Source organism: Suncus etruscus, chromosome 17 (genome assembly GCF_024139225.1).
Source record: "Suncus etruscus isolate mSunEtr1 chromosome 17, mSunEtr1.pri.cur, whole genome shotgun sequence".
NCBI lineage: Eukaryota > Metazoa > Chordata > Mammalia > Eulipotyphla > Soricidae > Suncus > Suncus etruscus.
In genome coordinates this window covers 21,925,808-21,952,967 of record NC_064864.1, presented here as the reverse complement: position 1 = coordinate 21,952,967, position 27,160 = coordinate 21,925,808, and the positions used below count along the sequence as shown (strand labels likewise).

At 52.2% G+C, this 27,160-nt stretch overlaps 1 protein-coding gene across 4 annotated transcripts; it reads left to right on the top strand.

Annotated features, from left to right (window-relative positions):
- Positions 1-1,819: 1,819 nt before the first annotated feature.
- On the top strand, positions 1,820-26,252 carry AIFM3 (apoptosis inducing factor mitochondria associated 3). 4 transcript variants are annotated; one of them, XM_049790676.1, is made up of 21 exons: positions 1,820-1,861; positions 11,602-11,765; positions 17,641-17,860; positions 18,203-18,312; positions 18,497-18,606; positions 18,688-18,732; positions 18,920-19,016; positions 19,096-19,208; positions 19,757-19,843; positions 21,311-21,402; positions 21,502-21,632; positions 21,724-21,839; positions 21,925-21,996; positions 22,068-22,131; positions 22,658-22,734; positions 22,810-22,927; positions 23,951-24,049; positions 24,285-24,360; positions 24,946-25,050; positions 25,693-25,713; positions 25,929-26,252. In XM_049790676.1, the coding sequence occupies exons 2-21, from the start codon at positions 11,735-11,737 to the stop codon at positions 25,966-25,968; spliced, it is 1,824 nt and encodes a 607-aa protein (XP_049646633.1). In that variant the 5' UTR covers positions 1,820-1,861; positions 11,602-11,734; the 3' UTR covers positions 25,969-26,252. The 4 variants fall into 4 exon arrangements, with proteins under 4 accessions (XP_049646633.1, XP_049646631.1, XP_049646634.1 ...); XM_049790674.1 differs by lacking the exon at positions 1,820-1,861 and adding an exon at positions 8,305-8,424; XM_049790675.1 differs by lacking the exon at positions 1,820-1,861 and adding an exon at positions 8,614-8,690.
- The last annotated feature ends 908 nt before the right edge of the window (positions 26,253-27,160 follow it).

Genomic DNA, 27,160 nt, shown 5'->3' with positions numbered 1-27,160 from the left:
GTGTGTCCTGAGCACCACTAGTATGGCCTAAAAAAGATTTTGCTGGGAAGCTTGGTACCTTTTTTTTTTTTTTTTTTGGAGGGGGGCGTCACACCTGGCAGCACTCGGGTACTCCTGGCTCCATGCTCAAGAAATCGCTCCTGGCAGGCTCGGGACCATATGGGATGCCGGGATTTGAACCAATGACCTTCTGCATGAAAGGCAAACTTCCTTACTTCCATGCTATCTCTCCAGCCCCAGCTTGGTACCTTTTAATGACAGTTGGATCAGAGCACAAGATGTATATATAGCCATTTTTGAAAACAAGCTTTCCTTTTAGCCATGTCTACTGGCCTTTAGTAAGACCCACCTCATTTGGAGCACTTGAGAATCAGAATACACCATAAGCCTAATTTTATTTTCATAATACTGTTCATCACTCAAGCCCATATACATGTCACCAGGATTGCTCAAGATTCAGAGCCCAAAATAGTGAACTTTGAGTTCTGAACTCTTAAAATACGTGCCAAAAGTAGTAGCATTTTTACTTAGAAACAAGCTTTTTAATCATGCCGGGAAATTCTCTTTTTCACACTAAGTAAACAAAAAAAACAGCATCCCCACCTCAGCTTGGTGCCTGGGTTCTGCAGTGATCTGGGAAGACAAGGATAATGATGGATCCAGAGAAGCTGCCTGCCTTTCCGGGCAGGTTTCCCATGTAGGACTATTTATCATGGCAATTTGCTCAGCTCTGATGTGTGGTTCAAGAAAGAAAAAAAAAGGTTCATTAACTCATGAATGTTTTTGTATACGAAAGGGCATTGATAGGTTCATTAAAAACTTAATTACCAGGAGAACCATCTCCAGCCCCAGACGCATCCTTTTCATTCTTGTGCAGTATGGTGCCACCTGATGACATGGTAAATGGAGAGGACATGCTAGCTGTCCTGCAACTTTATGCTCATGGTTGGAAAGTGAAAAGAAGGAAGACTGGCTGCTCCCCTGGGGCACAAGCATCCCTGGCACTGTGCCAACTTTCTTTTACATCTGTTTACAAACAGGGCGGGCCAGGACAGACAACTGGCCACTGCTCTTTCAATGTTTGCTCAGAGGAATATGAACATTTTATTTTTGCAAAGGGATGTTGTTTCTGTTTTGTGCCAGGTGTTTATTTAATCCTTTAATATTCTGATCATTAACCTCTTACAATGAGTAAGTTCTTGATTTAACACAGTACCTAAGACTCGTGCTTTCTGTGGACACCACTGAGCTCTGTCTCGAACTCCACCCTCTTGGACCAGAGAACTCTGTCCTTGGTAACTGCTGTCAGTGTGGACACTGAGCTTGTTGTATATTCTTAAGAAGTAGAAGGAAAGTTCCCCGAGACAGGTCATTGTCTCTGCCGGAGGAACAGTGGCCTTGCTTCTAATGTAGACGGTCTTCACTGTGTGTTTTAAAACAACAACACAAAACTCTTTTGACCTGTAACTTAAAAGATCATAAATTTCAAGGCAATAATATTTTCTGTGTAAGCTTTTAAAATTATTTTTTGGATCATAGCTTGTTTTATTTTGTGCTATAAAATTAACAGTATTAAATGACTTATATTCTTAGAATACATTGAGTGTCTTTTCTTAACAGATTAGTGCCTTTTTATTTTTGTATTCCGTTTTACGTTACTGGTCCCAGCATCAGAGCCCTTGTTTCCATGGCCTGTTTGTACATTGTCTCAATAAAACATGCATCAGCTAGTGGTGGCTGCAGCTTCGGTGTTTCAGTATTTCTCAGGGCTGCCCGGAGGCGGCCCCTCCACCAGCTCTCAAGCAATACAGCACCTCATGAACGCCTACGGAACAGTGAAACACCTTGTGCTTCTTTAGCGGTCTGTAGCTCTGCTACTTCTCACCTAGAAACAGAGCAGGTACTGGCTGAGGTAGGTCCTTTCCCTCACTTGGGGTCTCTGGACAGAAAGAGCAGCTGTCTCCCAGCAGGTGCTTGAGGAGAACTGGAGCAGTGCTCAGTCTTCTGAACATGAGGCAATAATTAAAATCCTTTCCACCACCAGAATAAGTAACTTTATTCTAGACATTCATGCCTGTAGGCTTCTAGGAAGTATTCTGCACAAAGTAGTAGGCAGAGTTGGGTGAGAAAGTTGAACAGCTTAGCCTGCTCAATCTTAGAGGACATTGACTCAACTATATCCTTTTCTGTTTATCTGTAAATGTTCTGCCGATCAATGAAGAGGTCTTTAGGTAAGTAGTGTAAAGTATTGTTGAGTGCATTTACTTGTCCAAGGACTTTGGCACCCACGTTTCTGACGGGAGCCAAATTTTGTGGTAAACATCCAGAAATGAGTTTCAGGAAATACTTTTAATTTTTTTCCAGGAAATATTTGTAATCCATATTTATTCGTATAGTTCTGTCTGCTGAAATATGTACTTAAGCTTCTATGAGAATTCTACAGAATTTTTAGTTTGTTGGAAGCCACACCAGTAGTACTCAGGTTCCTGGGTCTTGCTCAGGGATCACCAATGGCAGGGCTTATGGTACCATGTGTGGTGCTGCAGATAGAACCCAGGTGTAACGCAAGTGCCCTACCCACTGTACTAGCACTTCAGCCTGGAGGGTTCTGCAGAACTTGGAGGAAAGTTTGCCTCTAATTGTCAAAATACTCGTGCTCAGATACCTTTGAAGAACTTAATTTTCAAAAAAAAATTTAATTAGGGGAGGAGGGCGAGCAGATATCTGCTCCAGTTATCCAGTTCCCTCTTTGATTCTGGAGGCCAGCTCTTGCCAGGTATGGGGTTTGGGGAGACTCCAGGCCATGGGCCTTCTCCCTAGCTTGGGGGTGCTGGGAGGCTTGGCAGGCCCCCAACTTTCCCCCTCTCTTCCCCTGGACTCCAGGCCTTCCCTGGGTGCTGGCCCAAGTGGCCAGAAGTGGGTGCCAGGGGTCCTCAGGCTTCCCCCCCCTGCACTGGGGGGAAGGGATTATAAAATTTAATAAAAGATGGGGCTGGAGAGATATGCATGGAGCTAGGGTGTTTGCCTTGCATGCAGAAGGACGGTGGTTTGAATCCCGGCATTCCATATGGTCCCCTGAGTGCTGCCGGGTGTGACCCTAAAACAAATTAAAAAAGAAAAAAAAGATGAAGGGCCAGAGTGATAACACAGCAGGTAGGATATTTGCCTTGCACGCAATTTACCCGGCTTTAATCCCCAGCATCCCATATGGCACCCTGAGCACAGAGCTAGGAGCACTGGTGTGCCTCCCCCCCCAAAATAAAAAGATGGAGTTAGGTATACCTCATAATGGCCACCATGCCAATGGCCCAACTTCACTACTAATCTCTGTAGACACCTAAATGACAAAATTCCAGGTATGCTGGTTGGATGCTGAGAATTGCTGAGGCTAGCAGCCTGCCCCAGTTCTTCCTTCTGGTAGCCCTGGCAGCCACAGAAATCCTACAGCCACACATCAGCTTCATGGCTCAGCTCCACAAAACTTGGAGTTTCTTGAATGTGTGGCTGCATATACATTTGGACACCTCCAAATGTTTCAGTGCTGGCACCCAAAGTAGGAATGTACCAATTAGATATCTAAGTAGCAAAGATGTCACTCAAGGCTAACAAAACCAATAAACAATACTTAGCAACAAAACAGCTTGAGCCACCTGACCATGACTCGACATTGTGGAATATAACAATTTTCACAAATTTTTGTTTGGTTTTTGGTGGTGCTCAGGTTACTCCCAGCTCCACTCTGAAATCACTTGGCAGCTACAGGGGACCATATGGGATGCCAGGATTCAAACCATTTGTCCTGGATCCACTGCATGCAAGACAAACTCCCTACTGCTGTACTATTCAGCCCCAATTCTCACAAATTTTACTGAATATTTTGTTTATAATTCCATTATCATTTTTTTTTTTGGGCCACACCCGGCGGTGCTCCTGGCTGTCTGCTCAGAAGTAGTTCCTGGCAGGCACGGGGGACCATGTGGGACACCGGGATTTGAACCAACCACCTTTGGTCCTGGATCGGCTGCTTGCAAGGCAAACGCCACTGTGCTATTTCTCCGGGCCCATAATTCCATTATCATATAGTTGTAACAAGCAATATAAAGTAAGTCCTATCGTCCCTGCTAAAGAGACAACTTGAGGATGACTGGGAAATGGAAATGGGACAGTGATGGAAGGAATGTTACACTGGTGGTGGAATTGTTGGAACACAGAATGCCAGAAACAACTTTGTAAACCACCATGTTTAAAGTGGAAAGGAAAAGATGGTGTTACAGTGCTGGGGAAGGTAGTTCAGAGGGTAAGGCCTTGCTTTGCAAACAGTTGATCCAGATTCACTTCTGAGCACCCCATATGACCCCAATCCCCATCTGGAATGATCTCTGAGCACAGAGGTAGGAGTAAGCCCTGAGCACCTTCAGGTATGGCCCACAAATTAAAAGATGGGCCTAGAAACTGAAGCGATAGTACGGCGGGTAAGGTGTTTGCCTTGTTTACAGCTATCCTGGGTTCAATCCTCAGCACTCATCCATATGGTCCTGTCAGGAATCACCCCAGAACTCAAAGCCAGACCTATGCACCACTAGGTGTGGCCTAAAACACGCAATGAAAGGCATCAGTTCCCAGAATCTTTCCAGTTTATTTGTATTCCCAGAATCATTCTAGGAACATTGAAGCAAGTCCACTTGCGAATATTTTTTCCATGTTTCATATACACAGAAGCAGGAGAAAGGAGCCAGAGAGATAGTAAGCAGGTAGAGGGCTTGCCTTGTCAGTTCTAGTGTGAAATATTAACAGCCACCCCTCACCTAACCGATGGGAACTGAATCTAGGGCTCAAAGGACTACACACAAAATTTTGCCTGAGCAGTCTCTGAGCACTGAACCAGAAATGACCCGAATACCACTGCGTGTGGCCCCAAAACAGATAACAAAAGACCATCCTGAACAGGCTGAGGTCCTACAGCAGACTGGTGAGAAAAGTGAGCCTAATGGGGGAAGTTAAAGGAAATAAATCTTAGGAGGAGGAGGAAGTGCTCTAAGGCTGGGGGGATGAGTTCCAGGGACAGTCCCTAACCCTAGGTTACCAGCTGCTCACACAACTCCCCCACCTATTTATCAGATTTTGGCAACCCCTTTCTGACCTTTGGGTATCTGCTAGGTGTAGAGGGGGCTTTCTGCTGCCCGTCAACTCATATTGCAACCTGGTATTCAGTTTCCCTCAGCTATCACCTCAACTTGATAGTAGTAAGGCTGAGTGAGGGGTGGGTGCTATTGTCCTCCCAGATCTTCCTTAGGTTGAAAAGTGCTCAAGCTGCCTGAGGTTCTGAATCCTTTTGGGTCTCTCTAGAGCTCCTTCACCTGATCCATCCCAGTCTTGCCCTCAGGCAAGGCAGCACTGTCACTTGGCTTTATTCTTGCTTTTTTGCTCGAGGGGTTCTTATCCACGCTGGCACCTGGGTTTCTGTGCGACACTTTCAGTTCATGTGAAAGTGCCTTTCTTTGATGGTCCCCCTGCTGCGCTATGCTTCTGGTTTTATCCCTGGCGCCCTAGCACAGTCCCTCTAGTCTACAGTTTGAGCGCCCTCTACAGTCCATGCCAGGCTCTGTAGTTTCATGGTGATCCGGTTAGGGGCACTGCAGTTACTCCCCCATGTTCCAAAGAACCTGAGGTAGAAAACAGGGCTCAGGGCCAGAGCAATAGAGCAGCGGTAGGGCGTTTGTCTTGCACGCGGCTGACCCAGACAGACCTAGGTTTAATCCCTGGCGTCCCAGATGGTCCCCTGAGCCAGGGGTGATTTCTGAATGCATAGCCAGGAGTAACCCCTGAGTGTCACCGGGTCTGGCCCCCAAGATCAAAAAGAAAGAAAACAGGGCTCATAGTACAGTAGGGAGGATGTTTGCCTTGAACGTGGCTAGCCTGGGTTCAATCCCTGACATTTCATGTGGTCTCTCCAACACCACTAGGAGGGAGGGAGAGAGAGATTCCCGAAAATGAAGCATTGAACTTCCAACCACCCAGCAATTCCACTTTTTTTTTTGGGGGGGGTCACACCCGGCAGCGCTCAGGGGTTACTCCTGGCTCTGTGCTCAAAAATCGCTCCTGACAGGCTCGGGTGACCATATGGGATGCTGGGATTCGAAACACCGACCTTCTGCATGCAAGGCAAATGCCTTAGCTCCATGCTATCTCTCCAGCCCCCCAATTTCACTTCTTGGCATCTACCCCAAGGGTCCAAAAAACACTTTTGAAAGGACATTTGTGGTTCTATGTTTTATGCAGTACTATTCAGAGTAGCCAAGACCCAAATATCTAAGATAAACTGTGGCATACATGCAAAATGCAGTAACTTGACTATAAGAAGAGAGAAAATGATGCCATTTTGCAACTTCGTGGATGGGATTAGACAGGTATCATGCAGAGTGAAGTCAGTCAGGAAAAGATAGACAAAGAATGAACAATCTCATATGTGGGATGCAAAGAAACAGCAAGGGAATAACAAATGGCAAAAGACAACAGGACCCAAGAGTTGGTCTACAGAACTGAGTTTGCCAAGGAGGGGTGGGTGGAAAGGAACCTTCATTGGTGGACAGAAGCAACACTGGTGGAGGACGAGGTTTTGGGACATTGTATGCATGAAGCCCTATCAATAGTCTTGTAAATCACGATGCCTCAGAAATTGAGGAAACGAGCAAAAACAAACAGCTCAAGAAACTGGCTTTTGCTCAGCCCAGACCTCTCTAGGCATGCCCACCCTTCCACAAGGCATCACGATGGGGAAAGGAGTGTTTGTGCGGCCACGTCCGTGTTCAAGGCATGTCCGGCTTTCCTGGATGGAAGGTGGGGCCTTGATGGGAATCAATGTAAAAGGGTTAGCAAGGGAAGCGACTATGGTTATGGGATCAGGAGGTGGAATGTCAAGGGCATTAACAAGCAGCACCCTCTGTCCCATGACAGGTCCTTCCTGTGTGATGATCTGAAGGGAGCCCATGATTTATGCAGGCTGCCCCTGGTGGGCTCCACCCAGTAGCTTTCCAGTACTAAAATGTACTGTCAGTCCCTCTGAGGGGTGGGCATGTATGAACTGCTCCCTCAAACCCCCTACATGGCGGACTGTCTCTGTTTTCACTCTGGTCCTCCTGGGAGCAGCAAAGTGCTTTCAGAACCAAGGAGCTCAGAGGCTGGACAGGCGCTTTAAAAACAGGAGCCCTGGGTTCCTTCCCCAGCATCCCATGCTCTTCCCGCACTGCTGGAGCACTGAGCCAGGAGTAGCCTCTATGGCCCATCAGTGTGGCCCCAAACCTCCACCCCAAAACAGTGCACCCAACAAGAACCAGTCCCTGCTGTGCTGCCAGAGGAGACATCACTCCTTAGAATGTTTTTTTTCTCCTTCATTTCCTTTTCCATTCCTGAGTTGATTCCAGTGTGCTCGAAGAGAAAGCCCTACGTGACCAAACGCAGATCTCTGAACACCCAAGACAGGGTCTGGGTTTTGCGTGAGCCTGAGTGAGAAAAGTTGGTCAGAAAGGACTTTCTGGAGGAAAAGGGTCATCCTACTATTGCGCTGTGCTTGTTGGGGTCCCAGGAAGTTCTAAGTGTAGTAACGAATTGGGGAGAGAAGATGTCATGAAATAGGATTTGAGGGGCCAGAGAGATAGATGGAGGTAGGGCGTTTTCCTTGCATGCAAGGAGCGATTTCTGAGCATAGAGCTAGGAGAAACCCTTCAGTGCTGCTATGTGTGACCCAAAAACAAAAAAACAAACAAACAAAAATAGGATTTGCAAACAAAACGCATTGACAGAAGTGGGGAAGGAAAGGAGCCAGGAGGCCTGGCAGGTGCTGTTCTAATCCGGGTGCAGCACCCTAAAGTACTTTGGCTCTCCTTCTTGAAACCCTCCACGAGTCCACTCCTCCTCTCCTCCAAGGTTCGGTTCGGAGACTTAAAGAAAGAAGGAAAAAGAAGGGGCTGGAAAGACAGCACAGCGATAGGGCGTTTGCCTTGCACGCTGCTGTCCAGGGGTTCGATCCCCGGCGTCCCCTATGATCCCCAGAGCCTGCAAGGTGCAATTTCTAAGCGCAGAGCCAGGAGGAACCCCTAAAAAAATGTTCAAAGAACCCAAACCCAACTGCGGCCCACTTGGGCACCTCTCCAGAAGTGGGGAGGGGGGTGGTCACCGAAGTGTCCAGGCCCAGAAGTGCAGGGGCAGCCCCCCAAGTCCAGATCAGGGCCGGTGTCGGGACTTCAAGCCCCGGGCCGGGCCGGGCCGGGGAGCCGAACCGCCCCGCACCTGCGGGCCCAAGGGGCGGCGCTAGTGCGGGCTCCGGGCCGCAGTGTCGCCGCAGCGCCGGCCCCGCCCCCGCTCCTCCCAGTCCCCCGCGGCCGCGGCCCCAGAGGCTCCCGAACCCCGGGCCGGCGCGGAGCCCAGGTGAGCGTGCGCCCGCGGGGACCCCAGCTGCACCCCGACACCCGCCCGGGCTATGCGGGGCGGGCGTCCGGGCTGAGCTCTCCTCGCTTTTGCTTTCTCCCCTGATCCGGACTCGCCGGACTCGAACTCACCCCAGGGTCCAGCTGGGCGCGGTCCCCCCCTTTTTTTGGGGTGCCCCGGTGCAAGGAGGGGGACACGAGGTGGAGGTCCCCAGGCTTCAGGAAAGCGCGTCCCGGGCAGCGGAGCGGCAATTGCACCGGCGGGAGGTTTGCACCTGAGCTGGATTTGGGTTGGGGTGCGGGTGTGGGGTGCCGGAGGGGGAGGCGAGGTGAGCACCCCTAAACTTGAATGCTGGGACTGAGGCACTCGGATGCCATCTGCAGGAAGGTTGGAAGCCGGAGGGAAGTTCAAGAAAGTCGAATTTGGGTTGGGGGGGAGAAGAAGGGGTGTGGGAGGTGGGGGGAAATAAGGAGTGATGGGGGGGCTCTGCTGTAGAGCCAGTCAAAGAAAGGAGCCCCCTTGGGACAGGACTCAGCCTGTTGGGGGGTAGTTAGCACTCTCTCATTTTAAGGAAGAAGTTTCCGGTCAGCATTGGCCAGCTCGTGGCAGGAGGCAGCTCTGGACAACTTTGGGGGGGCTCCCCCCTGTTGTGCCCCTTGTCATTATTTTTTTGCCTCTGAGGAGACACTAGGAGACAGGAGGGCTGCAGGGAGCAGGCTTGGAGGAGAGCCCTCCCCAGCAGACCATGTGTGTGTGCCACACCCGGCAGTGCTCAGGGGTTACTTCTGGCTCTGTGCTCAGAAATCGTCCCTGCCAGGCTCAGGGAATCATATGGGATGCCGAGAATAGAACCTGGGTCAGTCCTGGGTTGGCTGCATGCAAGGCAAACACCCTACTGCTGTGCTATCATTCCGACATCCCCCCCACACACACACTTACACACACACACACACACACACACACACACACACACACACACACACACACACAGAAGCAGATTTTTCCACACCCTAACCTCTGTTGAGTGTGGACTCCAGCACCTGGGAAGAACAGCCAGACATCTATGGTGGCAAACCGTGGTCCTACCTTTTCTGAGCTGTGGAGCTCAGCAGAAGCAGGGTTCCAGGGTGAGCCCCAGGGTTAGCCCAGCTCTGGGAAGCAGCACCTTGTGCAAGGCCAAGCAAGCAAAAGCCAAATTTTACTGCCTAGGGATCCCGGGAAGTGGGCTCTGCTTCCTGTCTTTACCTATCCTGGGCACCTCTAGGACAATAAGATGAGGGGCCAATAAGAGCCATTCTCCTTCACCTTACCTCTCTGGTCTAAGCCCTGCTCTCAGATACCCGTCGGAGAGGCTGCAGGCCTCCGCCTACCCAGAAGACAGACTCTGGCAAGAACTTCCTTCCAGAAGGAGAAGGATGAGGTGGGGTGGGTGTAGGAAGGCCAGTGCAGGCAGTGTCGCTTCCACTGTCTGGGCATCGATGGCCAGCTCTGGAAAGACCACGTTGGGGGCTCTGTCTGTGTCTGTGATGAGCTCCCAACCCCCCTATTCTAGCGAAGCCTGCAGGGAAGTAGTCATTAGGAGCTTTCTAAGTTCCTGTCCATCTTGAAACTAAGTAAAATAGGGGCCAGAGTGATAGCATAGCGGTAGGGCGTTTGTCTTGCACGCTGCTAACATGGAACAGATCTGGGTTCGATCCCCAGCATCCCATATGGTCCCCAAGCCTGCCAGGAGTGATTTCTGAGCATAGATCCAGGAGTTGATCTTCTCCCCCTCCCCCAAAAAAATAAGAAAAAAGAAACTAAGTAAAATGGTCAGGTTGAAGGGGCCATCCAGAGACCCCTTGCCTGTTCCTTGACCTTAGCGTGCCCTTGATGCCTCAGTTTCTTCATCTGCTGATTATACCAAGAGCCAGGTAGGCAAATGTAAAAAACCTGGGAGTGAGAGCCAGAGCTGTGCTAGCCTTCTTACACACACACACACACACACACACACACACACACACACACACACACACACACACACACCCCTCAGTTCCAGCTGTCTGGGCCAGCTGCCCACTTCTGCTCACCATGGAGCTGTGTTTCCTGGGGGACCAGGGCCTGGCCCAATCCCACCCCCTCTCTTGCCAGTGCTGGCACTCTGAGAGGAGTGGAGGCCCCTGCCTCCTGCTTCCTCAACTCCCTTGCTCTCACCCTCAACCACTGCTGGGCTGTGAGCCCAGGAAGAGGTGATGTCCAGGGATCATTGGTCTCTCAGGCAGCACTAAGCTTTGTTCCCTGTCCCTTCTGTGGGAGCAAACGAGGGAGGAGGCTGATCTGTTCAGGCCTCTTTCGAGAATGAAAGGTGCTGGGTTCCCAGATGGCAGAACTTTGAGGGGCCAGTCGACATCAGAGATTTCTTTTTTTTGGTTTGTTTTTGGTCCACACCCAGCAGTGATCAGGAGTTAACTCCTGCCTGGCTCTGCACTTAGAAATCGCTCCTTTCTGAGCGCATGGCCTGAGCGTCACCGAGTGTGGTCCAAAAAGAAAAAAAAAAAAGGAAAAAAGAAAGGATGGGGGCCAGAGAGATAGCATGGAGGTAAGGCATTTGCCTTGCATGCAGAAGAACGATGGTTCGAATCCTGGCATCCCCGAGCCTGCCAGGAGCGATTTCTGAGCAGAGAGCCAGGAGTAATCCCTGAGCACTGCCAGATGTGACCCAAAAACAAAACAAAACAAAACAAAAAAAAAAAAAAAGAAAGAAAGAAAGGAAAGGAAATCATTTGCTCCTGGCTTGGGGGACCATATAGGATGCCTGGAATTGAACCACTATTCATTCTGGGTCAGCAGCTTGCAAGGCAAACACCCTACCACTGTGCTACCACTCCAGCCCCTGGAGATTTCTTACACAACTGCTCGTTGGCTGGCATTGAAAGTGGCTGTGGTCAAAGCAGAGGGGACTCCCCTGGGGGGCAGACAATATACTCTGGCCCTGGGAGCACATTGGCATGGGCCAATGTGTCTCTGGGGGAAGGGTAGATGGATGCTAAGCCTGGAGGGCCTCAAAGATCAGGTGCCAGCCAGGATAGGGGCTCCCCTATTCACATTGGTTCCCAGCTCAAATGGGAGCGCCTCACCCAGCCTGTGTTTCTCGTGACATCCTCACAAATGTCCCCTGCCTCTCTGCCCCCACCCTAGGACCTTGAAGCTGCTCCAGCTGGGATGGCTGCTCCAGCATTGCTAACAGGTGCAGGGGGTCCAGCCGCACCAGGGGCCCCCTAGGCATCCTGCGATCCACCACCTGTCCGTCTGCTCCCACCACCCACTCACCATGGGCGGCTGCTTCTCTAAACCCAAGCCAGGTACAGCCTCTTCTACCCTGCCCCCCCCCTTTCCTCTCCCTCCTCCCTCACTCTCTGCCTCTGAAGTAGGTCATGCTGGGGAGCAGCAGGCTCCTCTGAATGTTAATGTGCTGCAGATTTGGTGGGGGCATGTGGGCCCCAAGTCCTCCTCTGGGGGCCTTCTTCCAGTGGGTCTCCCTCTTTGGGACTTTGGGAGCTGAAAGTGACAAAAGCAGTTGGATCTTTCTGGCCAAGGAAAAGGAGGGTTCTGCCCTCTGCTGTGTGGGAGCTGTGGGTCCCCCCCAGACTCAGGGACAATAGGGCTCCATGGACACCCTCAACCCAGGGCATGTCTTTTCATTCCCTCTTTGAGCCCCAGTTTTTCTCCTGACAAAAATTAGTCCAACCTCACCAAGTCTGAAGAGGGTGCAGTCTCCCAGCTTGGCATTCCCTTTCCCTCTCATCTCTTATGACCTTGAACCACTCTCTTCTTCCTCCTCCTCCCCTTCCTCCTCCTCCTGCTTCTCCTTCTCTCTCTGTTTCTCACTTGTCATTTATTCCGGAAATCCTGTTCCACATGGCCCAGCTGGTTCCAGCATCGCCTGGCACCCCCCAGGATGTAGGAGGGGAAGGCCCAGGTCCTTACTCCCTGGAGACTTTTTGCTGCCCATCTTGATCTTCCCAGCACCAAAAAGGGCAAGGGATGCTATGATATGATATCACACATGAGGAACTCCTAGGAGGCCAAGAAAGGGCCTGAGCCCTTCCACCTCCAACAGGCCGCCTACCTGGCCAGCTCCCTTTACCTGATACTGTCAGCTCTGTTACCTCAGAGCACAGGAGGCTTTTCTCCTTTTCCTGGGTCTTGGGGATGCATCTAGGCAGAGCTTCCTGTGTCTCCAGCTCCAGCCTAGGTCCCCATCCCATCACTCACTCTACCTGCTTCGATCGGTAAACAATGGCCATAATGGCCTTGCCATTTTGTTTGGTTTTGAGGCCATACTTGGTGGGCTCAGCAGTTACTCCTTGCTGTGAATGTGTTCCTAGTGCTCGGGAATTTAGGCAGGGTTGGGAATGGCACTCAGACCTCCTGCCTACAAAGACTGTGCTCTAGCCCTGAGAGTTATCTCTCCAGTCCCAGTGGCTGTGGTCTTGACTTCTGCCTTTACCATCAGGAATGTGTGGAAGTGGGCCAAAGCAATAGCACAGTGGTAGGGCATTTGCCTTGAACACGGCTGACCCTGGACGGACTCAGGTTCGATCCCCCGCATCCCATATGGTCCACTGAGCCAGCCTGATTTTGAATGCACAACCATTAGTAACCCCTGAGCACCACTGGGTATGGCCCCAAAACACAAAAAACTAAAAGAAAGAAAGAAATATGTGGAAGTTTCCCAATAGAGGACAGGAGGTAGCTCAAAGGGCTGTGGTGCATGCCTGGTTAATCCCTGGTACCATGCAACCTCCTTAGAACTCTGAGAACCTTGAGGTTTCCCAGCACCATGGGGAGATCCCTGAAATAAAGGACCCTTGTAGGCTGGTACATCTGGGAGCCCTGGCTCCAGATCTCACCACCCCAGAGGCAGTGAGTAGCTGTAAGTGATAAGCTTTCTTTTTGTTGTTGTTTTGTGGCCACGTACTCCCAGTGGTTTTGGGGGGCCAGGGTCATATTGGCAGAGCAGTGGTCTCCAGAGTCACCATCTGTGTTGCTGAAGGGGGATGGACTTCTGTTTGCTGTGCCAGGGATCAACTCTCACACACGCCGGGCACACACTCTACCCCTGGAACACAACCCTGACCACAGACACATAACCCTAGCCCAGAATTTGAACTTCTTTTGTGGGGGGTGGCCACAGTGGTGCAGTGCTCGGGTGCTATTCCTTTTATTTTTTTCCTGGCTCTGCACTCAGAAATCAGAAATCTGCACTCAGAAATGGTCTCCTCAGGAGACCATCCAACCCGAATCCATCCTGGGTCAGCCACATGCAAGGCAAAACGCCCTACTGCTATGCTACTGCTCCAGTCCCTCAGGTGCTATTCCAGACTTAGGAATGAACCCTGGCAGTTTTTTGTTTGTTTTGTTCTGTTTTTGGGCCACACCCAAAACACACACACTCAGGGGTTTAATTCTGGCTCTGCACTCAGAAATTGCTCTTGGCAGGCTCAAGACCATGTGGGATGCCAGGGATCAAACCTGGGTCTGTCCTGGATCAGCCGCATGCAAGACAAATGCCCTACCACTGTTCTGTCTCAAAGGCCCCATCTGACAGTGCTTTAAGAACCATTATGTGGGGCCGGAGAGATAGCATGGAGGTAGGATATTTGCCTTGCGTGCAAAAGGATGGTGGTTCAAATCCCGGCATCCCATATCCCAGCCTGCCAGGAGTAACCCTTGAGCGCTGCTGGGTGTGACCCAAAAACTAAAAACAAAAACAAAAACCATTATGTGATTGGTATCAGGTCAGCTGGATGAAAGGCAAAGCTCCTTGCCTCCTGTACTATCTCTCTAGACCCTAGAATTTGAACTCTTTTTGTTTTTGGGCCACACCCAGAATGCTCAAGGATATTTACTCCTGGCAGTGCTCATATGGTCCCTCACTCAGGTATCATATGGGATGCTGGGTATTGAACCCGGGTTAGCCTTGTGCAGGGCAGATGCCTTACCTGCTGTGCTATTTGTTCTCCTGTATGTGGTTATTGAAGGGGGCTACGCCCAGCAATGCTCAGGGGTTACTCCTGGCTCTGTGCTCAGGAATTACTCCTGGTGGTCTGAGAAAGCCATGTGGGGATCAAACCTGGGTTAACCAAATACAAGGCAAATGCTCTACCCGGCCTGAAAATAATTTGAATTTTGAGTGAAAATCCATTCCTACCCCTTCTTGGCTATGTAGTGTTGGGTAGGTGACTTATACCCCTCTGACTGTGTTCTCAAATGTAAAATGAAGGGACCGCAGAGATAGCACAGTGGTAGAGTGTTTGCCTTGCATGAGGCTGACCTAGGATGGACGTGGGTTTGATCCCCGTCATCCCATATGGTTCCCCAAGCCTGCCAGGAATGATTTCTGAGCACAGAGTCCGGAGAAATCCCCGAGTGGGGCCGGAGAGATAGCATGGAGGTAAGGCGTTTGCCTCTCATGCAGGAGGTCATCGGTTCGAATCCCGGCGTCCCATATATGGTCCTCCCGTGCCTGCCAGGAGCAATTTCTGAGCCTGGAGCCAGGAATAACCCCTGAGCACTGCCGGGTGTGACCCAAAAACCACAAAAAAAAAAAAAAAAAAAAAAAAAAAAAGAAATCCCCGAGTGCCACTGGGTGTGACCCCCCCCCAAATAAAATGTAAAATGAGACTAATAATTGTGGCCCTGTGAGACCTTTGTCCGTAGCACTTGCCCAGCACATTAGTGGCACTGCAAGATATAATGATTCACTCTTTTTTTTTGGGGGGGGGTGAACTCTGCCAGGGGTGGTGGCAGGTAAGGGTGGGGAGCAGATCCCAGCACCCATTCTGAGTAAGGTGGGGAGAGGTTTAAGGACTATTTGGGTGGAAGTGAGAGCACTTGATTATGAGGTTTCAGTGGGGTTGGAGGTGTCCTGAGGTGAGCAGACAAGTCTCTGCAGCTCCCTTCCTTGCCCTCTACAGAGCAACACATTTTCATAGCCCCAGGACAGGTTTTCACTATCTTCAGAGCTGGGGGAGATGGAACTCCCTTAGCCTCTGGTCATTTGTCCTTGATTAGGCCCTAAGTGCTGCTCAGACTTGCCTTCTCACTGAAACTGCCAGCTCCCAAGCTTCCATGATGACAATCCAACTTCCCAACTTTGTGTCTTGAATGTCTGCTCTGGGTTACATAATCTCCTTTGCCATTCCCTGTCCCTGACGAATGAGGTGGGCGCTGTGTTTGCTACTTTTTATAACAAAGGCATCTGTACCCAGGGGGATTCAGGCCAACACTGAGTGGGCAGCGGGGGTGATCATGGAGCTGGGGGTTGGTGGGGCTCTATGGACGGGCAGAGACACCCTGCTCTCCCCATCAGCCTTGGGCCCCAGTTCCTGGTTTCCCATTAAGCTGCATCTGGGAACCAGCAGGAAGGAAGCAGAAGCTGGTAGAGCCTGACTGGGCTATCAGCTGGGTCCTGTCCAGGCTGGCGCTGCGAGCGCTTCTCTTTGGCTCACGTACCGGCTGTCAGCAGAGTCCAAAGTATTTTTCTTTTTAATTCTTCTGAAAACATTCTAGCACCATTACATAAAATGTGAGGAATTGGGGGGAACCTCACCCACCCCACACCTGACACAACAGCCTCAGCATGGTGGGGTGCTCTGGACCCCCTCTTGCTCAGCTGTTCTCATGGAGTCTGACTTTCCCCACTCCCTGATGTGCCTGGGGGGCTGAAACATGAGAATGAGGGAGAATGGGCCTGCCCCCCAGTTTGAGGCCAGGTTGTTTGTGGGAGGAATAGTAGAGCATGTGAGGAGACACATGCAGGGGTGGGGGCAAGGAAAGGGGGAACACTCTCTAGCTGCTCTGGGTGAATGAGGAGTTGCGTTCTGCCGAGGTGCTGCTCTGACAGTTTGTGCAGGGTCAGGCCTGAAGGGAAGCCTGGGGCCTGGTCCATGGGAGGCCAGAGGCCCTTTCTGCACCACGAGGGCCCCAGCCGTGCCAGGCACCTAGCTTCCGTCACTTAGCCGTCTTCCCTGCGGCTCCAGCCCAGGAGGCCGGATTATCACTGCTAAAAATTCTGTTTATTGTTCCCTTCTAATGAGAAAAATACTCTGGGCATGTTCAAGGGAATTTGGAAAATGCAGCAAAGTATAAAGAAGAAAATAACCATCTCCAGTGAGACACACACACACACACACACACACACACACACACACACACACACAGACACACAGAGTTCTTTCCCTACTATCCTTTGATGACATTTGACACACACACACACACACACACACACACACACACCAGTGTAAGGCCCTGGCACATTGAGGGGAAATGTCTGATGTGAAAGCCAAAAGATCCCAGGACCCCCCTGAGACCTTTCTTTCCAAGGCCCCAGCCCCCTTGCACACAAACATCTTGAGACACTAATCCTTGGGAAATGATGGGCTTTTTAACTGGTGAGAATTACTGTTTTAAGAAATTGAAAACATGGGGTCATAGAGATAGATCAGGCAAGGCATCTGCCTTACATATGACCAACCAAGGTTCAATTCCTGATAATCCATATGATTCCTGAGAAAGAGAGAGACAGAGACAGAGAGACAGAGACAGACAGATGGACACAGAGTGACTGGGATAAAGGATAAAAGGAAGGAAGGAAGGAAGGAAGGAAGGAAGGAAGGAAGGAAGGAAGGAAGGAAGGAAGGAAGGAAGGAAGGAAGGAAGGGAGGGAGGGAGGGAGGGAGGGAGGTAAAGAAGGATGGAGGGAGGGAGGGAGGAAGCAAGGAAGCAAGGAAAGAAGGAAGGAGGGAAGGAAGGAAGGAAGGAGGGAAGGAAGGAAGGAAGGAAGGAAGGAAGGAAGGAAGGAAGGAAGGAAGGAAGGAAGGAAGGAAGGAAGGGTGCAATAAGCCAGGGAGGTAGGTCAAAGGGCTGAGATTGATCCCCAGAACTGCATGGTCCCCCAAACATGACAGGAGCAGCCTCTGAGTACTAGATGTGGCCCAAAAACAAAACAAAGAAGATGCAGAATGAATTCAGGCCAACCCAGCATGCCCCGCACCTGTGCTATCCCTGCTGTGCTGCTTGCTGGTTTTAAGGCCTGGCTGGTACAGCTGATGCTTTTCTCGCCACAAGAGAGATCCCACACTCAGAGACACCAGCCCTGCCTGGAGCACTTGGGGTGGCTGGGGAGATAGGCTAGCCAAGTCTGGCTCCCTCATGGCTTGTACCCTCCTGCAGTGGAGCTCAAGATCGAAGTGGTGCTGCCAGAGAAGGAGCGAGGCAAGGAGGAACTGTCGGTGTCGGCCAGCGGGAAGGGCAGCCCCCGGGCCTACCAGGGCAATGGCACAGCCCGCCATTTCCACGCTGAGGAGTGCCTGCCCGCTCCGCACCCTTATGCAGGCACTCAGGATTGTGTGGAGGCTGCAGTCTGCCACGTCAAGGACCTGGAGAATGGCCAGTGGGTACTGGGCTGGGTGGGGTGTGAAAGCACCTCAGGTGGGGAGCCAGGGAGAGATGGGCCCCAGGGAGAGGCTCAGAGGGCTGAGGTGTATGTTCCAGGTGAAGTTCCAGGTTCCATTCCTGGCACCTCACCTTCACCAAAAATAAATAAATGAATAATATGTCCAGGCCAGGGTGGGGCAGGCTGTTGGGTGGGGAGGCCTGGGACATAGTTCTGGGCAAGTTCTGGCCCATCACCACCTTTGGTAGCTTCTCATCTGGGTGCAGCACAGCAATAGGACTGGGGCTGGGGGGACTGGGGCTGGGGATCAGACCTGCTGCTGAATGCTGCTGTCCCCAGGATGCGGGAAGTGGAACTGGGCTGGGGAAAGGTGCTGTTGCTGAAGGACAATGGGGAATTCCATGCCTTGGGCCACAAGTGTCCACACTATGGTGCCCCCCTGGTAAAAGGTAAGCAGCTGGTGGGGGGCAGTTGGGAGGAGGGAATAGGATCCTAGGTGGGGGGGTCTTGGCCTGTGAGCCCCTCCAGTAGCAAGGTGCCTGGAGTTGAGGGGCAGGGTTGCCAGGCCTGGGACACACCTCCTTGCACATGGGATTTCACCCCAGATCTTAGACTAGTGCTTTTCCTACTTAGGCGTGCTGTCCCGGGGCCGGGTGCGCTGCCCTTGGCATGGCGCCTGCTTTAATGTCAGCACTGGGGACCTGGAGGACTTCCCTGGCCTGGACAGTCTGCACAAATTCCAGGTGGGACCAACTGTGTGGTAAGTGTGGGAGGCAGAGTTGGAGCACCCCCAAGGCTGGTCCTGAGCAGCACAATTCTTGCAGGTGAAAATTGAGAAGGAGAAGGTGTATGTCCGAGCCAGCAAGCAGGTGAGTGGGTGGCTTGGGTGGAAGAGGTGAGGAGGACACTTTGGCTCAAGTGCAAAGGCACTGTGGCTGGAGGGAACTGAGAGTATAGGGCTGGGAGCAATGAAGTCTTATCTCCTGTGGGGAGGAAGGGGATGGGAGAAGCAGAATATGAGAACCCCAATGTCCATCCAATCTCGGTCACCCCCAGGCTTTGCAGCTGCAGCGAAGAACCAAGGTGATGGCCAAGTGCATCTCCCCGAGCGCTAGCCATGGAGGCAGCACTAATGTGCTCATTGTGGGTGCAGGTCAGTGGTGGGTCCCATGGGCCAGGGTGGAGCAGGCTGGGCTGGGGCGTGGGTCCTGACTGCTGAGCCCTCGGCACAGGGGCTGCTGGCCTGGTGTGTGCAGAGACACTGCGGCAGGAGGGCTTCTCTGACAGGATTGTCCTGTGCACAATGGACCGTTACCTCCCCTACGACCGGCCCAAGCTCAGCAAGGTGAGGACACAGCACAGATCCCAGGACAGGCTCCAGATGTCCAGTTCTTTTTTTTTGTTTTGTTATGGGCCACACCAGTGACATTCATGGGTTACTCCTGGTATGCGCTCAGAAATCGTCCCGACTTGGGAGACCAGATGGAAGGAACGCTGGGGATTAAACCGAGGTCCATCCTGTGTCAGTCACATGCAAGGCAAACACCCTACCACTGTGCTAATGCTCCGGCCCCACAGATGCCCAGTTCTGCTGGCTGTCTCATGCAGGATTAATCTCAGCTCATGCTGGACTCACTAGTGATTACCCAGAAAGATCTAGATTTGTTGGTCTTCAGTTACTGTTTTGTGTGCAGAAAACCTTACTCGGCTGGTGATGGGGTAATGAGACAAGTGCTTGACTTTGGAATCACATTATGGTCCTGAGATTTAAAAAAAATTTTTTTAGGTTTGTTAAGTTTTGTCCAATAGTCCCTGGGACCTAGCTGGCTTCAGGTTCTGCTACAGGACAGAATCATGGCCTCGCAGTTGCCTCACACTTGTTCTCTCCTGCAGTCCCTGGATGCACAGCCTGAGCAGCTGGCTCTGAGGCCTAAGGAGTTCTTCCGCACCTATGGCATCGAGGTGCTCACAGAGGCCCAGGTACAACCAAGGATGGGGGTGGGAATGCTTAGCAGGAACCATGACAGGCAGTCTGGGAGGCCCCTGAGGTGTGGGGGAGCCCTGCTGCAGGCACTGGGAGGTGATTCTCCTGGCTGATCATGGCCACATCCAGGGTCCCCAAAGGATGAGGAGGACATGAGTAATTTACTTCTGGCCCAGGAGGAGAGTCTGGTGGGACTTTATAAATGAGGGAAAGCTGATATCAAAGCTTAAGAACCAGTGGTGCAGAGCGTAAGGCATGTCTGCCTTGCACATGCTAGCCTAGTATGGACCGCAGTTTGATCCCTCAGGGTCCCATATGGTCCCCCAAGCCAGGAGCAATTTCTGAGTGCATAGTCAGGAGTAACCCCTGAATGTCACCAGGTGTGGCCCAAAAACAAACAAACAACAACAACAACAACAACAAAAAAACAGGGCCAGAGAGATTATACAGTGGGTAAGGCCTTGCACATGGCCAAACTGGGTTTTATACTTGACATCCCATACTGTCTCCCCAGCCCACCAGGAGTGACCCCACAGTACAGAGCCTGGAGTATAGTTATGCCCTAAGCATAACCTTGTGTGGTCCTTCATAAAAGCAAAGTCCAGACATTAAGGCACTTCCCTGTCTTACACATGGCCTGCCCTGTTTCGATCCCCAGCACCAAGTATGGTTCCCTGAGCACTACCAGCACCAAGAGGGATCACTGAGCACAGAGCCAGGGGTAACCCCTGAGTATTGTGAACTGTGGCCCGACCATCCCCCCAAAAGTGATAACTGGGGAGAGAGCACGAAGGGCTGGAGTACATGCTTTGCTGAGTTCAGTTTCTGTACCTCATGATCACCTGAGCACTGCTGGAAGTGACCCTAAGCACTAAATTGGGTTTTGAGCTGTGGTCTTCACCATGTGTGACTCAAAAACAAAAAAGAAACAGGGCCAGCCGGAGTGATAGCACAGCAGTAGGGCATTTGCCTTGCACGCAGCTGACCCAGGATGGACCTCGGTTTGATCCCTGGCATCCCATATGGCCCCCCAAACCAGGAGCAATTTCTGAGCACATAGCCAGGAGTAACCCCTGAGCATCACAGAGTGTGGCCCAAAAACCAAAAAACAAACAAAAAAAAAAAAGAGTGATTGAGAACCTGGTAAGTGCAGGTGAAAGGTGCCCCGGAAACAGTTCCTGTGGGGACATTGGGTTGTTTTTTTTTGGGGGGGTTTTTGGGCCACACCCGGCATTGCTCAGGGGTCACTCCTGGCTGTCTGCTCAGAAATAGCTCCTGGCAGGCACGGGGGACCATATGGGACACCGGGATTCGAACCAACCACCTTTGGTCCTGGATCGGCTGCTTGCAAGGCAAACACCGCTGTGCCATCTCTCCGGGCCCGGACATTGGGTTTTGGGCATGGTGTAGGTCCCAGAAGAGAGCAGCCAGCCCAAGCTCACTGTCTGCTGGGTGGCTTGCAGGTGGTCACCGTGGATGTGAGGAACAAGAAGGTCGTATTCAAGGACGGCTTCAAGCTGGAGTACAGCAAGCTGCTTCTGGCACCGGGGAGCAGGTGGGGGCCCCCACTTTGCCCTCTGCTGGGAATCAGTCAGGATGAGGGAGGGCTGTGAGGAATCAAGGGCCCCTCATGAGAGTGGCCACCACGTCTCAGCCCTAAGACCCTGAGCTGCAAAGGCAAAGAGGTAGAAAACGTGTTCACCATCCGGACGCCTGAGGATGCCAACCGTGTGGTGAGGCTGGCTCGGGGCCGCAACGCCGTGGTCGTGGGGGCCGGCTTCTTGGGTGAGCAACAAGGCTGAGTTGGGCCCCTGGCATTCCACACTGGCCCCCGGCGCAGTAGGATGCCAGCCTGTCCCCTGCTGCCCTGGCCCAGGGATGGAGGTGGCCGCGTATCTGGCGGAGAAGGCCCACTCTGTGTCGGTGGTGGAGCTGGAGGAGACCCCCTTTAGGAGATTCCTGGGGGAGCGTGTTGGCCGTGCCCTCATGAAGGTGAGTCCCAGAGTCTGGGGGGACCAATCCCTCCTCCCGATCCCATGGCTCTTGCTCACTGCTCGCCTGCCCACGGCTCTGGCAGATGTTTGAGAACAACCACGTCAAGTTCTACATGCAGACGGAGCTGTCGGAACTGCGGGCCCACGAGGGAAAGGTGGGCCTAACTCCTTACTTTCCACTGCTGCCCCAGGGTGGGGCTCCTGCTCACTACCCCTCTCCCCTCAGCTGAAGGAGGTTGTCCTGAAGAGCAGCAAGGTCATACGGGCTGACGTCTGCGTGGTGGGCATTGGTGAGCTTGGCCATTGGACCAATCATGCTTTTCATGTTTGTTTTGGGCCACACCATACATGCTCAGGGGTTACTCCTGGCTCTGTGCTCAGAAACCACTCCTGGCAGGCTTGGGGGATTATATGGGATGCTGAAGATCAAACCCGGGCCTGTCCCAGTTGGCTGCAATGCAAAGCAAATGCCCTACTGCTATGCCATCGCTCTGGCTCCTAAACCATCCATGCTTAACACCACTGCCCACTAGTAACTGATTCCATGAGGGCTGTGGGGCAATGCTGGAAGGGGCAGCACTACAGGGCTAGGAGGTATAGCATGCTAAAGAAGTGTTTCCTGAAGGGCTTCATGGAGGAAGTGCTCCCTGAGGTCCAGGCAGAAGAAACAAGCCCCAAAATCCCACAGGATGGGTAGTCTGTGGAGAGTCTAAATTTGAGCATATGGGTGGGTAGGTAGTGAGATGGAGTAGGTAGGGGTTCAGGGAGCAGATCAAAGGCCAGGAGGGCAGAGGCCCCATTGCTCTGTCTTGTCAGGTGCGGTGCCCGCCACAGGCTTCCTGAGGCAGAGTGGCATTGGTCTGGATTCTCGAGGCTTCATCCCTGTCAACAAGGTAAGATGCATGCTGGGAAGGATGAGGGCTGTGAATGACCAAAGGGCTAGATCCGAGTCCAGGACTTCTCCACAGATGATGCAGACCAATGTTCCAGGTGTGTTTGCAGCCGGCGATGCCGTCACCTTCCCCCTGGCCTGGAGGAACAACCGGAAAGTGAATATTCCACACTGGCAGATGGCTCACGCCCAGGGTACAGCCAATCTGTGGTGCAAGCAGGGACTCTGGTCCAGGGACTCAGTGCTGGGTTTATGGCCGCCCTGTCACTGACTAGTCTCTGAAGGCTCTGAGGTGGCCTGTCAGGTCTGTCTCATCCTGGTGAGGAAGCCAGAGCACAGAGCAGGCTTTGGTGCCCGCTGCCAGAGACCTCCCTCCAGTGTTTGTGGGTGTACGCAGTCCCAGCCCCACCCTCCTTCCATCCCTTCCCTTCTATTCTCTAGAGAACTCACCCATACAGATGCTCCATGTGCTCCCAGCCAAGGGAGTTGAGAGGATGCAGAATGGTCCCACTCAGTGCCTAGGATCCCCAAGGGCTTTGAATCCAGTTGCTCCATGCAGGGCCTGGGAGGTGTGCACCATGCCCTGCAGAGCAGTTTCCTTTGCCTCTGGTGGTCCCTGAGCCTTGCCTGGCCCACTGTGCACATCTGGCTAGTTCATAAGCTGCAGGTACCAGCAGATTAGCTGCCTCAGAAAGTTGGGAACTGACTGCCCATTTCTGCAGTCTTGTGCTTCATGCACTGTCGAATCTACATGGAAACCAGGGGTGTGCCCATTCTTGCTCAGACCCACTGCTTCCGGGTTTGGCAGGTCTGGTGGCAGCACTGTTCTCTCATGCCATGGGTGCCACTGTCACCTCTGCTTCCCTGGAGCATCTGGGCTTCTCTGCCATCCTCTTCAGCCCCTGACTAATGAATTGTCTGAGTTCAAAAACAGGCAACTCTGCTATCCCCAGGAAGCCTGCCCCTCAGGCACAGGGTTCTGCATCCAGATTCCCCAGAGAATTCATCTAAGTGGCTCTTTTGCAGCCTGTGTCCACTGGGGCACTGGTCGGTTGCCCACTAGAGAGCGGACCTGTGGGCTGAGTGAAGGATGATGCTCTGGACCACAGGGGATGTGATAAGTGGTTCCACATATCGGGAGTGCCCAGAGAGCCAGTGAAGGCAGCGTGGGGCGGGTGAGGGCTGTGGTCAGGCTCTCACGGCCTTGGGTCCCGCAGGGCGTGTGGCAGCTCAGAACATGCTGGCGCAGGAGGCGGAGATCAGCACGGTACCCTACCTGTGGACAGCCATGTTCGGCAAGAGCCTGCGCTATGCGGGTACTAGAGGGGTCGAGGGGGCGGGCGAAGGACCCCCTGGAGGCGGTGCTACGGGCTGGGAGTGGGGCCTGGAGCTGGGGCAGGGCCTGGAGCATCCCGAGGCCTGGGCCAGGCCAGTCTTAGGCAGGCATCCAGAGCTTGCTGAGTGGTGGACCAGTTCCAGGGTTGCAGGTTGGAGCCAGGTCCGTCCTCTCCATCTGGCTCACTTGGTTGCTGTCGCCTTTCCGACCCTCAGGGTATGGAGAAGGCTTCGACGACGTCATCATCCAGGGGGATCTGGAGGAGCTCAAGTTCGTGGCTTTTTATACCAAGTGAGAGCAGCAAAGAGAACTCATTGGGAAGGGGGAATCATCCCAGAGAAGCTGCACTCCAGAGAGACTTGAAAGGCCGAACCGGGGCTTGCCTTGTGCAGACAACCTGGGTTTGATTCCAGGCATTTCAATTTTTCCCCTGAGTGATCCAGGAGTGATTCCTGAGCATTGCGAGTGTGGCCCAAAAACAAAAACAAGAAAGGTGGAATAGATGCCAGCGGGAGTAGAAAAAGGGAAAAAGTGGGGTAGTAACTCTAGCAGCCTCATATCCGAGCAGTTGGGGATAGGTATCGACACATGGTTTTTACATAGGTAGATATGCTTCTAGATAAGTGCTCCAAAAATAAGAGTCCAATCTTGGGCCCTTGAGATAAAAGCTGGAGATTTTGGAAGGTCCCAATGGAGCCCAGAGTCTATGTAGAGACCAAAGACTAAATGGAAGCAGAGAAGGCAGGTCCTTCTCTGAGGATGATCTCCACGTCCTGGTCTTATCCTTGCCAGTGGGCACCAGTGGACAGGCATGTTGGAGGGGAAGGGGCCACTGTCGATAGGCTTCAAGCTCTGTGGTCTTCTCTTTATCTGCAGAAGCGATGAGGTGATAGCTGTGGCCAGCATGAACTACGACCCCATTGTGTCCAAGGTGGCGGAGGTGCTGGCCTCGGGCCGGGCCATTCGGAAGCGGGAGGTTGAGTGAGTGTGGACACCGGAAGGAAGGGGCGAGGGCAGAGAAGTCCCATTAGGAAGTGGGAGGTGGAGTGAGTATAGGCACCGGAAGGAAGGGAAAAGGGTAGAGAAGTCCCCTGAGGAGCTGGCTTAGGGTGTCCACACAGCCAGCTGCCTCATAACTCTGCTCTCCACTCCCTCTGTCTGTCAGTCTGAAGCTCACGGGGTGGAGCCATGTGGGGTTGGGGTGATGGTATGAGAGTGGCATGGTCATAAGTGTTCTTGAGGAGATACACAAAAAGGGACTGTGTGCTGAAGCAGGGCCTGTGTGGAGGGAGGGATCAAGGCCTGGACACTTACCTGGACAAGCTGAATGCTATCTGCACACAATCCAGGAAATGGAGCTAGGGACATTTGAGGGGTAAGCTGATTATTTGGGGGGTATGAACCACCAGATTCCAGCCAGTGTCCTTATCTTGGCGTGGTGCTGATGGGATTCACTCCATCAGCTTGCCTTCCTGAATAGGAGCCCCCAACCTGGAGGCCATGGGACAGGGGTACACCTCAGTCTGGAAATAACAAGGATCCAGGAAGAGATGGGATGAATAACATGCTCTCTTCTTTCCTGGCCTCTTTCTCTTTCTCTCTCCCCCTCTTGACTTCGCAAAGGCTGTTTGTGCTGCATAGCAAGTACGTGGCTTGTCCTTCCTGCTGACATTTCTGAGCCTTTCCTACCTCAGCCCAGAGCCAACACCCAATGGCTGTCCCTCCTCTGCCCAAGTATCCGCCTGCTAGGACCAGCCTAGTGCAATGCAGGTCCCCTGCTATCCCAAAGGCCATTGCTCATGGTGCTGAGTGGGAACCTTTGTCTTCTTCTGGCTTGACTCCTCCCCTCCTTCCTGCAGGACCGGTGACATGTCCTGGCTCACAGGGAAAGGATCCTAAGCTCCAATGCAGCTGACTTGGGCATGCACCAGGGATTGAGGCCATGGCCTGGGGGTAGGTGCCAACCTCCAATTCCCAGGAACCCCCAGGGCAGAGCCTGTATTCCCTGTGCTTGCTTTCTGCTGCCTCCAGGAATGTCACCCACCTTCAGGCCTGGCAGTCATGGCTGGCTGGCAGCGGAGGGAGACCAGGTCCTATTTCATCCCCATCTTTTCAAACTGATCTCCCACAAGACACTGCATCATATTAGATCTCATCTTAAAATTAAAGCACACATTTGCAAATCTGTGTGACTTCACTGTAATTGGGCAAACACTCATGAGGTGGAAAATGGTGACCCGGGTACAATCATAGAATGATCAGCACCACATCAAAAAGTTCTACCTGTGGGTACTCAAAAGAGGTAGCCCTGCTTCTAGCCGGCTTCTCCAGTGTTTTGGATTTGGATTGGAGGTAGGCAGGGGTGGGACAGAGTACCTTGTAGTGTTCAGAGTTTTTATTTTTTTCTTTTTAAAACAGTCAAATTGAACAGTGGGGGGGTTTATATACCAACTTTTGTGATACTAACATTAATAAGTTCTGATAAACCACTGCCATCGAACCAGTCAGTGTTCGGAGTTTACTCCTGGCTCTGCACTTAGGGAACACTCCTGGTAGGCTTGGAGGACCGTATGGGATGCCTGGGATTGAACCCTAGTTAGCTGTGTGCAAGGCAAGTGCTATACCTGCTGTACAATAGCTCTGCCTCGAGTTTGAGTCTGAAGGAAAGGTAATCCTAGGAGAAGGGTTGTGGGTACTGTCAAGAACTTGAGACAGGAAAAAAATTTTTTTTCCACATCCATGTGGTACCAAGAATTGAATCCGGGTCTGCACCATGAAGGAAACCTCTGGAATCCAGGAAATGTTTTTTATAGGATCAGCGGTAGCACAGACTGACAACTTGGGGGCATTTGCTTACTCAAGATTTTTTTTTTTTTTTGGGCCACACCCGTTTGACGCTCAGGGGTTACTCCTGGCTATGTGCTCAGAAATCGCCCCTGGCTTGGGGGGACCATATGGGACGCCGGGGGATCGAACCGCGGTCCGTTCCTTGGCTAGCGCTTGTAAGGCAGACACCTTACCTCTAGCGCCACCTTCCCGGCCCTGCTTACTCAAGATTTATGAGCAGGGTCATGAGACAGCCTCATGCTTC

Excerpts from the sequence above, each read along its gene's own strand:
- AIFM3 (XM_049790676.1), top strand. The coding sequence starts at position 11,735 with ATGGGCGGCTGCTTCTCTAAACCCAAGCCAG. Across the intron at positions 24,050-24,284 it reads CAAGAGCCTGCGCTATGCGG|GGTATGGAGAAGGCTTCGAC; the intron begins GTACTAGAGGGG and ends TCCGACCCTCAG. Across the intron at positions 24,361-24,945 it reads TTCGTGGCTTTTTATACCAA|AAGCGATGAGGTGATAGCTG; the intron begins GTGAGAGCAGCA and ends CTTTATCTGCAG.